Raw genomic sequence first — 12,664 nt, 5'->3', positions numbered from 1 at the left:
AAAAATTAAAGTAGTCTGCACAAAAATGTTTTAGTGATGGAATTTCCTAATTTTTGAGTTCTTAGTGCAGCATCATTGCTGCTTTATTATAATTTATTGAATGTAATTTTCTAATTAAAAACCAATACAAATCACCTTGCTTTATTTAGAACCCCATTGACCTAAGCTTAGAGCATCTATAGGACTTGAACTGGCAGACCCACAGTGCTAATGGTACTCCACAAACAGTAGCAATAAAAAGCTGTTGTCTTATATGAGGAAAATCCTCACAAGCAAAAAGTATTTCCATGTGACCTAAATTTTGCTATAAAATGCTGGTGAAGATGAGTCATACACAGTTTTTGCCTCTTGGTACTTAGCTGAGATTGATGCTCTGTCTGTGCCTGTGGCTAATGCACCCTCAGTTAAAGGAGTAAAAAAAGTGGCTTTGCCCTCTCTTTACCCAGGGTCCATAGGGAAAGAACTAATGTGTCTTAGTTACATCACTGTAAAAGCATCTCTTTCTGGCAATGAGATGGGCCATATGTGTGAGTGGGGAGTGTTTCACATGACAGCAGAACAATTCAGAGACACCAGAGTCCTGGATTTGGTCCCAGATTTTGAAGGGGCATGAAGATCTGGTGTTAACACACCATTTTGTACCTATACTCTAGCCTCTCTCTCTTTTCTGCTTTTGTTTCTCCTCTCTTTGTTGTTCTTGCTCCACTTACATCTACTGCCATCTTTTTCCAACATTTGTTCTTTGCCTCCTCTGTCCTACAGTCCCCTGTATAACTTACCTCCCTTTCACTCTCCCTTTTCACATATACACACCCTTATTTTTCCTCTCCCTTTTATTTCATCAGTTTCAGGTTTTCTCCCTCTCCTCTTATTCCCTCTCAGAGATCTAGTCAACCTGCTAATCCTTTTCTTGAGGGACAGGAAGGGCCATCTGAAGTCCTCTTGTTTTCAATGCCTGCTGCCTTCTTTCAGAATGTAGTTAGCACAAACAGAATCTCCCAAGTTCAAATGTGTATCTATTCAATATTGCTCCAAGGATATAGCTTTTAAATTAAAGGCTTTACTCTTAAATTACCACCTTAATATAAAATAGATATTTTAAGAGTTTTTTTTAAAAAGGGGTGTTTGATTAAACAACAACCAGAATAAAAAGTTGTAGGCTACTGGAAGCTGAGCATTTTTATGATAAAGATTATAATTTTAAATTATTCTAATGATCAATAATGTTTGTATGCCAACATTTATATAGTATGTATATGCATACACAAATATACAAGCATTATTTCTATATTATATATAAATTAAATTATGTAATTTACTGATGACTAGGTTTGTGATTTCTTTTTATATGTCTAATTTTTAGTATCTGATTGATACTTTGGAATCATATGCAATAAATGAAAGTATCAGACCTCCTTCTCCCACTTGGAATTCAATGGAAGCAGACAATGATTTATATGAAGGTTCAGCTGAAATGTTTTCCAGCATTCAGACAGCTTCCCCAGTAATGTTTACAAGTGTATCTGGTGATAATTTGCCTGATATAACTGGAGCTGCAGAATTACATTCTTCCTTGGGTAAGATATTTTAGGGTATTTTTCTACCTGCTTGTTTGTTCTGAAGGACCCCCATCACTGTCCCATGATCTTTAGCACATGGTTCAAGCAAATTATAAATGGGTCATTTGCTGGAGTCAGAATTTTTTTACTACCAAATAACCTTCTGAAACAAATGGGAATGCCACACAGGCAGGAACTAGCCCCTTGTCACCCAGCTGACCTTCTTCCTAGTGGAAGGAGCACCCGAAAGCCATCAGCCAAGCTGCATAGACAATCAGTTATTACAGTTGCCAAAGCAGGTGTGATTGTCAGGGATTAACATACCTCCAAGCCCTTCAGAGACCTTGATTTCTCTAAGCCTTTTGACTAATAGGTTTTCAAATGTCAATGAAGGTAAATAGGTCAAAAAGTTACAACTTTGCTATATGGGTTACAAACAGGTGGAGATGACCCCATGACATGGTGATGTCATTAGTGAATACACTTGTTCTGTATTATCAATGGACCACTGTTTCTTTACCAAGTATGGATATTTACAAATCATTAAGCAGGTCTCAGCTGACAGGCAGGGATTTCAAATACCACTCTAAATTTTTACAGTGTTTTAAACAGTTGGGAGAAAATAAAGGTTTTATTTTTTTTAATTAATTTAATTAAGTCACTGAATTAATTTATATGCACCAGTATCTAAAACCAGTATTTAATTCATTATTTTAACCTACAGTGGATATTTTCTGTGCTATGTTAAGCCTGAAGAATCTTCTTTGTCATACACAGGAAATGTACAGTGTTTTAAATGTAAATATTTTTTGGCCTCATTCATCTTGAAGTATTAAGTTGCTAAAAGATGCCTGTATTGCTGAAAATTGATTTCAGCCAGTGTCTGTTGTGATCTAGCATATAAGTATTATTTTATAGGAGTTATTATAGTAGTTAAAGCTGTTGACAGCCAAATTTTCAACAGGGTCTGCTGATTTTTCAATGCCTTCATTTTAATGCCCTTCTCACTGAACTCTGAGCCTGATATTCAGGTATGTGAAGCACCCAAACTTCTTCATGTTGCACTGGCATAATGACTGCTTTATAGCAGATGATTTTGGTTGGTACAGTTGGATCGTGGCTGACTTTGAACTTTATCATAAGTGCGCCAAAATCTCTTTGTGAGCATGCATGGCTTCTTCATTCTACTGACCACAACTCTTCTGCTAAAAATACCAGCATGAAGGGATCTGTGCAAGCAGCCTTTCCAAGTATAGTTGTTCTAGCCCCATTGGGAGGGCAAGGAAGAGGGAATCTGTCTTTCTCAATTAAAAATATTTAAAACCCCTCAAAAGCTCCATCAATCTAGGACCCATGGTTCTGAAATCACTGGAGAGACTAGGTCTCATACAAAAGTACCCTTTCCTAGTTTCTAGGGGATAACTCACAAAACCTCACAATTCTACTTTTGTTCACTCATTCCTTCACCCAGCCCAATCTACTGCACACATGAAAATGGACCTATAGTAGACACTCCTTTGTGGAATTAAGAGGTGGAATGTAGACTTTTCTTTATATTTTTATAATTGACATGAAAGTTAATTCTTTTAGAACAAAATAGTTCGTAAAGGTGAATCATGCCAAGGTGAATTCAGAATGCATAAGAAATAACATGACTTTATGAGTAAGAGCTATTTCTCTCTATTTATTCACAGATAATCTATATAACATTGACATTTTGTCTGAAGACCTGTCATATGTTATAAAGGGCCTCACACCTTTCACAGATTACACAATTAGTGTGTCTGCTTTCACTGCTGTTGGAGAAGGACCACCATCAGTTCTTACAGTCAGGACACACGAACAAGGTAAATTGTTATAACTCTGGTATTATCAAAGTTAACATACATGACTTATTTCATGGAATGTTTGAATTTTTTTAGTAATTTATTTACTTATTGTCATTTTTTTATGTTTTTGTCTAAGTTCCAAGCTCAGTACAAAATATATCTTACAAGAATATTAGCTCCTCCTCTGTCTTGCTGTATTGGGATCCTCCAGCAAATCCCAATGGGAAAATCATTCATTATACTGTTTATGCTATGGAACTGGATACAAAAAGAGCATTTCATGAAACAACTTCAAACAACAGCTTACTCATGACAGGTACAGTGTCATTTCATGAAAAAAATATAAAAATTTAAACTTGCAAGTACACTTTACAAAATTACTTTCTCCAATTTTATATAATGTAGCCATTTAAAATGTAGGTGGATCAAATCTCACACGTTCACACACATCCACACACACACAACAAAACTGCATGTAAAAACAGGGCTGGGACACTACTCACACTTGTCTACTGTGGAGCAATATGTAGAGTATGTGAGATGGGAGAAGAGGACTAGGTAAGATAAACAGTAATTTTTGAAATGGTAGAAGTAGTAAATTGTGAAATGGATTTCTCCTTGGAATATTTGCCTCAGTCTCTTGTGTCTCCATAGGAAAATTTTCCTAAATTGTCAAGTTGTTTTCAGGCTTTCACAGTATTTGTCTGATATTAATAACAGTTTTCTTATTTTAAGGTGGTAATTTTTATAGTAATTGAAGCAAACATATTCCTAATGGAGTTTCAGGCATATATTGATTTTAATCAGAAGAATGCATACAGACTAAACCCCCATATTTGGATGTTCATATATACATTCTTTGATTGCCTTGACAAATTCTTTAAGCTGTTTACAGGGTTGAAACTAGTTGACTTACTTCAAACTGTATGCCTGTTTGACTTCACCAAATGAATGGTATTGCACATACTCTTTTAGGTGACAAAGGTGTATCAAAAACTCTGAGAACAGTATCCAGTATTATAGTTTTGTCAGTAGCTATGACAAAAGAAGTTGACAGCCTTGTTTACGAAGTTAAGAGCCTAAATTTTTTAACTTAATCTTTTCAGGTTTAAAAAAGTACACAAGTTATAAAATGAGAGTCGCAGCCTCTACCGCAGTTGGAGAAAGTGCTTTGTCTGAAGAGAATGATGTTTTTGTGCGAACCCCTGAGGACGGTAATACATTGTTTGCAATGATGATTTATTTTCTGTACTGAAGTTTGTGTTTGTTCAAAAAGAAGACTGGCACATACATAAAGGGGGAAGAAAGTGTATGAATAAAATCAATGTTGAAATTATTAGTCTTCTAACAGTCAGTGACTTCATTCAGACCATTTTTAGGTAATGCTAAAAAAATAATGATGAAAGCTGCGGCATGACCTGGAATCAGCTAATTTTGATTGTGATAGACAAATGGAAGGAAAGCTGCAGAGCTGAGGCTCCCTCTCTCAAAACAAGGTGTCCCTAGCATCCATCTAAATCATAATCTTTATGACTCAGTCTTATTTCTTTTTCTTTTTATGTTATCGTGTGTAAATTAGTTTGGTTTTGAAGCGTATGGACATGGCAGCTTTCAACAATTCAGAGGCCATATTGCTATCTGTAGGCAAAGAAGCTGATAAAATGAAGATTTTTTTATGCTTAATATTATATGCAGTTGTTTTTGTATAGGTGTTATTAATTTTAAGACTGATCAATAGGTTTAATGTACGGTATAATACTACATTAGGAAGATTTCTGAATCTTCCTTTCTTACTTGCGAGGCAGTTTCAATCCATGAAAGCACTGGGGCAAGAGCTGGAGTTGTCATTGGCTTCTGCAAAGAAAACATGGGAATTTGATTTGCAGAGCAGAGTCATGAATATTAGTCTTTTCTCTTTTGTATCAAGTTTGTATTTTCACTGGTTTCAGCAAAGTTATTTCCGGTTTTTACTGAAGTAATAGGGTGTGATTGCTCTGTTGTCGTTTCTCTCTCTCATTGTCAAATGTACCACAATACAAGAAAAACAATTGAGTGTCAATAAAGGAAAGGAAGGACTACAGGATTAAAAAACATGGGTATTTATGAAGCTTAGGTGATTTGAATAACCATGCAAAATATCAATTAAACTGTGAAACTTAAAATACTTGCAATTTTTTTTTTGATTTACATGCTTCTATGCTGTTACGTTTTTTTTAACAGAAGAAAGGCATATCACAATAATAGAACATTACTTATATAAACATTCTTTCCTCTGAGAGCTTGCAATCCCTTGCCTTTGAGTGTTAAAGAAATTTTTCAGAGTAGACTTTCAGGCCAACAGTTCATTCATTCATAAAGGAGCCACACAAACCTTGAGGAAACCAGGGAGAAACCCATCAAGAATTCTTGCCTTTTTATAAGGCTCTGTGTAATTAATTTTCTACTTCTTGTTGTTTAGCTTTCCTGAGGTAATTCAGGCTGAGATTTATGTCTCCTAACTTTAGCCAACCTACGAACAACAATTTGTTTGACTCTTGAAAAGAGAGATACCTCCAAATAAAAGATTCACTACAACTGTCTTAGATAACTTGCATTAGAATGGAAGGAACTAGGCTGCTGCATTTAAATATTTTACCATGCCAGATAAATTGCAAAATGCATTTCAATTAAAAATTAAGCTTCTTCACATGGGAAATATCCATGTGGGCCGTCTTGTCATCCAGAGAGCAGTGATCTGTTACAGTTAACACTTTCCATTCATGTGCTCAGAAATCAGGAATGAAAGCAATTTGTGAGACCTTTTAGGCAAAAAAATTTATGATGAATTCTGAAATACCTGCTTACGGGCATTCGTACACAAACTGAATCCTATGATTCTGGGTAGGTAGTATATTTTAATTTTGATTTTACAGATTATTTCAGGGGTGAAGTGGTGAAGCCTTCAGTGGAATCAAAGTTGACATTCAGAGCTGATTTTATTCATAAGTGCAGCCCACTCACTCCTTCAACACTTCCATGCCTTATTAGCTCACTGGAGTCACATGAACTCATGCTTTGCCAGTAGATTTAGCCAACACATCACCCCGGAGCTGGACTTGTTTTGTGCATGACCTTCACACCAGAGTGTGTAAGATTTACACTGGGTTCACTAAAGGGAGTTTAGTTACTGTGCATACAGTCCCTTTCTTGATTCAATAGTTGGTTGAGTGAAGTACAAAGGGTGGTTATTTACATAGAAAGCAGTAAGAGGACATTAATCTAAATTTAAAGAACTGAATATGAAGAAGACAATGAGAGGATTTGAAAGATCAGTCTGCATGAGACTGGTAGAGAGAAGAACCTTTTTTTCTTAATAAATGCAGTTTCAGATAGATTTAGACGTGGATGAGAAAAGAAATTCCAGAAAAGCTAGTGTCATAGCTCAAAAAGATGCCTAGTTTTATGAGTGGAAAAGAGACATACCAAAATTAACTGAGGTAAAAAGCAGTAAGACTTTGAGATGGAGAGTGAGAAAATGAGTGTAGCCCTTTTGGTACAGTTAGGATCCAATGTCAGGATCCAATAGGTTTATGATCTCAGTTCTGTATTCAACTAATTGAAATGGGTTTTTTTCTGATTTCTGTATTGCAGAACCAGACTCCCCACCTCAAAACTTAGAATTAATAAATGTAACTGCAACAGAAATAAATCTGAGATGGTTACCACCTGAGCAGCCTAATGGTCTCATAACTCATTATGAAGTTCTGTACAGCGATTCCAATGATTTTTTCATTAAAAATGCCTCATCTACAAGTGTATCACTAAGTGAAGTGAAGCCATATACTCTTTACTACATCTCAGTAAGGGCATTCACCAGACTTGGCCATGGGAACCAGTCGTCTTTTCCACTTCTGGTCAGAACTTCTGAAACTGGTGAGTACATTATATTATTTTAAAAGTGAAAATTTGTGAGAAGAATCTGCTTATGATAACCTTTGATGGCCAGGAGATAAGATTTAATAATTTAAAAAGTATTTGCTTGCTTTGCAAGGCAGTAAGTTTGAATCCAGTTTTTCTCTTTTATATACAAAGCAAAAGAGCAAGGCCAGGTGCTTGGTAAGGGATGGGGAGCCAAGAGCCCAGGGGTCCTCAGGCCAGCTGGGCAGAGGCCTCACTTGCCAGGACTCATCTCACCACCCTGCTGTGAAGAGCGCAGGGCGGGTGAGGGGGAGCAGCCAGGGCCAGTCTGGGGTGCCAAACACTTCATGCTGACATGGCAGGTCTGAGGTCAAGCCAGGAAAGAAGTTCACAAATTTGGTGATGGTAACCAAACCAGATACAGTCCAGTGCCAGCTGCAGGCCTGCAGGGGGAGAGCCAAGCTGAGGCCTGGCTGCCATGTCAGGCAGGGACTGGATGCAGGACAGGGACTGGATGCAAGGCAGGGACTGGATCAGTGGGCCCACGGCCAAGCACAGCCATGACAGCGGCGAAGCAGGAGCTGTAATTCAGACGGGGGCAAAGCTTGAGAGCCCTTGCTGAAAGCAGCTCCCCGAGGGCAGTGGTCAGCCCTGGCCACAGCCTCCCCACAGCATTGCCTGGCAGAAGGAGGAGGCAGCCCTTGACTACACTGGCCCTGAGTCCCAGCATCCAAGAGAGGGGTTACTTTCAGGGCCCTTCCAGCAGCATGTTTGGCTCCCTTTTTTTCCTGCGAGTATTTATACTGTTTGTGTAGGGGACCCAGGCAAAAGAAAGAAAATGCATGTTGCAAGTGTAAATTATGGTAGCACAACATGAAAAATATCCTAATAATAGCTAACTTGAAGAATTGCAGTGATAGTTCTGGAGTGTTAGAAGGAAAGTTTAGTGTCATGCTTCAGGTTTTTTAATATGGCATATTAAGATGATTTCTATCCATTTTTTAAAAATTACCTTGTTGTTACTGTGTGTATCTGAGTGGTTTTGATCTTCCAATCCGTCCCCTTTTAAAATGTATTTCATAAAAAAAATAGGATACAAATCCACATGTTTACAATGTGTTTCATTGAAACCAATTTATAAAAATTCTTTCCAAATCAACGAAACTCACTGAAACCTTCCATAATTTTTTTCTTCTAGTTCCTGATTCTGCACCAGAAAACATAACCTATAGGAACATCTCATCCATGGAAATTGAATTATCATTTTTTCCACCATCCGTTCCCAATGGAATCGTACAGACCTACACAATATATCTCACGAGGACTAATGGGACTGAGCAAAGAGTCATAAACACTACTCTTCTGACACTACGTATCACAGGCCAGTATATAATAATCTGGAACTTATGGCAACTGTAAGTTGTTCTGAGAAGCATGCAACAGACAGACAGAGGTATATTAGTTCATTGGTTGGACCTGATCCTTTTTGCCCTAACATAAAGTTTTTTGCTCTCTGTCCTAAGAAATAACTTGCGTCTTGCCATAATGTGGTGAAATGGGCATTAAATGGTATAGTCTAACATATATCTCACTGTATTTTAGATGTTTAAAGTACAAGGAACTTCAATAGCTATTTGTAGACCTATCATTGTAACAAAGTAAACCCTCAGGTCACCTGCATATCTTTATGATCTTATTTTGGATAAAAATACTGGGTAAAACATTCTGGATAAAAAACTTCCTTTTCCACTCACCTTTGCATCTTTTCCTAAGTTCTGTCATTATTGCTGAGGCATGTCACAGCAATTAGTGCTGGGATCTCAGTACCTTCACTGCAACATTTTCCGAGTACAGCCAAGGACAAACTGCAAAGCATTCCAGGAATATGAAGTATTAACTGGTAATTAGGGCTTTGCCCCTTCTTTTGCAAAATACTTTGTGCTCCAAGCTTTCCCAACGCTTACTTCAGTCTCTAATGATATAGTTGAGTGTGATAGGCTTATTCACCACTTCAAAAATACTTACAGTATTATTTTGTCCCATTGAATGGTTGTTTTATTGAATTATTCTTTTTTATTTAGATTTAAATAAATATACAGAATATACTGTAGAAGTGTCTGCTAGTACCACAGTGGGGGAGGGTGTTCGTAGTTCACCTCTGCATATACTAACTGATGAAGATGGTAAGTCAGAACAGAAGTTTCAGTATATTATTGTCTACCTGTATTCTTAATTTACTCTTACACTTCATGTCAGATGTTTTTAAGTTTTATGCATTTTTTTGGCAGTTATGTCTCTCCATTGCTATCTGTGTCTATGTATCTACACACAAACATACTTTATCTATCTATCTATCTATCTATCTACCAAAAGATTTATCAATACAAGCTATATGAAATGTCGCAATTGCTGTGCATGGACTTTTGGCCTTACCAATATCTTATGAATTTGAAGAATCTTAATGTACTCATATTATTTTAATCTGATACATGACATGGTAGAATTAAATACTGTATTCGGTTTTTCAGTCATGTGAGAGCTGGGGAAAAGGAAAACCACAAAAAGCCAGTTTGAATTGCCCAGGGACATTTCTGTGGGTTTTTTGGGGGAAAGATTTTTGCATTCTTCTAAACAGATGCATGTACAGATACACATAGATAGATATGAAATTATTAATATTATGAAAATGACTGAAGTCCATCATCTGTAGCACTAGACTTCCAAACTGAGCAGGGGAGTGCTCTGCACTGCAGGCTGAGGGTAGAAGACAGTTGTTGCAACCCCTGCTAATTTGTACAGTAGGTAACAAATCAGCAGAGTAACCTTAAAATTATAGTTGTACTTTCAGTACACAATGTAGTTGTGGGAAGTTATCATTGATCACCTCTCTAGATTCTGCCAGGGAATTCTGAAAAAAAAATTCATAGCAAAAATCTTAGGTGCTGTGAGACACATTTTGGAGAAGGCTGTGTCTGTTCCTCTCCATTGACTAGGGAGGAAATCTCTGGGAATCTATTCTAAAGTGGCATTGACACAAGCAACCCACCAGCCACACCATCAGTATAAAAACTTTGCTCAAGAGTTATGTTGGTGGAGCAGACTGAAAAGAGCTCATTTGGATAAATCCATTTTTTTAGCAGAGAGTATTTTTATTTAGAGCAATGTAGTTTCTATTCTTTAGGAAAAAAATCCTCTGAATAAGAATTGTAGAATGAACTAGACATGTCAAAAAGATGACATTCACTGTATGACAGATCTTTTATTATGTAGCCACTGAGGATAATATAACAAGTAAAACAAAATACAGCTGTTAACATTTTTCACTGGCATATAAACTCAGTGAATTCAGTGAAACTTTGTTAATGAACAATATAAAAGAGTTTTTCCTATAATATAAAGAGTTATAAAACCTTTATGCCAACTTTCAATTAGTGAAAGCAACAAGAAGTGAAAAACAACAATATTTATAATACACCACATGTTCCGTATTCACAGGAACACAGTGTTCCAAGGTTCAGACCAAATGTTTCATAGATTTGCTAATAGTTATGCTCATATTCTCAATTTTCATGCATGACTACAGCTATGACCTGAATTTTTAGTGCATGATGCTCTTCAGTTTAATTTGAGAAAAACAAATGTAATTCTAATATTACTTTATAGTGATACATAGGTCTGTGAATCAAGATGAAGATTCATTTCTCAATAACACACTGACAATAAAGCAGTATTGCTTATGCATACATGAGTTATTTTTCCTCAGTAAAATTAATAAGAACCTTAGGAAAAAAATCAAACATGGTCTAACATTTTCATTTACTTACAATGTTTCCCTAGAGAGTTGGGATAGGGTGTCATCTAGAGATCATCTTAAAATGAATTTTAAGGGTCTCAGTGAATGTCTATCTTTTAATTTGCCCTTGTGACATGTTAAATGTATGAATGTGGTCCTTATCTGATGGAGTGAATAGATTTTATCACTGTCTAGTATCCCACAATTTTATAATCTCTCAATGCCATGCTTATCTGTTTTTCCACCTTTTGGTGTTTTGTATTATTCTTTACAGCATCTTTTTTTCCTCAGGGGAACTATTATGCTGTATTTTACATGTGTTCATATCTATAAAGGTCTTGCTTTTATTAGAAGGGAAAAAAAATTACAGCAATATACTCGGGCAGTAGGTGAGTCACTGTGACCTAGCCACCGCTCTGTTTTCTCATGAAGTACTTTTTCCATTGAATCACAGAAACAGATGTTCTAACACCACCATGCAAAATCTTCTTTTATCATCTGTCAGAAAAAGGAAAAGAAGCTGTGCCTTAACATTAGCTGATGGATACTGTACCCATGTGGTACAAGGTTAATTTTCTATCACAAATAATTAAAAGCCCATTTAAGGATGCTGTGTATCCCATCGATCTTAGCTGTTCAACAAGATGTTGTGTCCTGTTCTCTCATTTTATAGCTCCAAGTTCTCCTCCACAAGCCCTCTCTGTACAACAGTTGTTGGGTGTCACTGTGAAGTTGTCATGGAAACCACCGCTGGAGCCAAATGGAATTATCCTCTATTACACAGTTTATGTCTGGTAAGATTTTTCTGGAAGTAGTTCTGAGGATAAATGTTAATCTGTAACCTATCAGGAATGTTAGGTTTTTATTACACAATATGTTGATTATATGTTTTGGGAGAACAAATATTCATCCAGCACTTAAAATACTAGCTTTTGTATATGCAAATTCAGAGTAGCCAAAAACTGGGGGAACAATTTCAACATTTTGTAAGAATCCTCAACATTTTTCCAAACATTATGCTGTAGTAAGTGAATTCAAATTTAAACTAGAGCATGGTGACTATTTTCATTATATTCTGATTAGGCCTGCTGCACAGCAGGGCACAAACCCATGCTGAATTGTCAAGGAGATTTGAAATAGGCTTAAAATAGAGAAATATTGCCTCCTCTTTTAGACAGTAAGAGCCATGTTCAGAGTTTTTGTATGAGCTATCAATTATATCTGCTGTTACATTTTGGTTTTATTACATTAATAGCAAACGAGTATTTTTAACAGATACTTTTCATTTATTGTGTTTTAGTTTTTTCTATCTAACCTTTTTTTCCCATTTTTTCCCTCCTGACATCCTGCTGTGATATTTTTTCACCTTTACAAAGGAGTTTTGTCACTTTAAAACTTGCAGCTTCTGTCCTATTCCTTGCATAACATAGTTTGGTCAAGTGACATGGCATCTCTTCAAAGATCTATAACTTCTACTGGGAGTGAAAATATTTTTTATTGATCACTATTAATATATTGCATTTGTGCTTTACCATTTTATTGCCAGTACTAAGGTGCAGGAATCAAATACTAAAGTGCACATTATA

General features: G+C 36.4%; 1 protein-coding gene across 1 annotated transcript in view; it reads left to right on the top strand.

Moving 5' to 3' along the window:
* The window catches only part of PTPRQ (protein tyrosine phosphatase receptor type Q), a 133,490-nt gene that overhangs the window by 46,173 nt on the left and 74,653 nt on the right, over positions 1 to 12,664 (top strand). Inside the window, exons 27-34 of the mRNA XM_048302757.1 lie at positions 1,364 to 1,577; positions 3,254 to 3,406; positions 3,525 to 3,704; positions 4,495 to 4,602; positions 7,019 to 7,300; positions 8,484 to 8,666; positions 9,367 to 9,468; positions 11,752 to 11,872. Coding sequence (XP_048158714.1) covers positions 1,364 to 1,577; positions 3,254 to 3,406; positions 3,525 to 3,704; positions 4,495 to 4,602; positions 7,019 to 7,300; positions 8,484 to 8,666; positions 9,367 to 9,468; positions 11,752 to 11,872 — 1,343 coding nt within the window. The remainder of the gene's footprint in view (positions 1 to 1,363; positions 1,578 to 3,253; positions 3,407 to 3,524; positions 3,705 to 4,494; positions 4,603 to 7,018; positions 7,301 to 8,483; positions 8,667 to 9,366; positions 9,469 to 11,751; positions 11,873 to 12,664) is intronic.

The sequence above is a fragment of the Corvus hawaiiensis genome, chromosome 4 (assembly GCF_020740725.1).
Source record: "Corvus hawaiiensis isolate bCorHaw1 chromosome 4, bCorHaw1.pri.cur, whole genome shotgun sequence".
NCBI lineage: Eukaryota > Metazoa > Chordata > Aves > Passeriformes > Corvidae > Corvus > Corvus hawaiiensis.
Note: the sequence above shows the minus strand (reverse complement) of the source record. Positions and strands in the feature narration are given on the sequence as shown.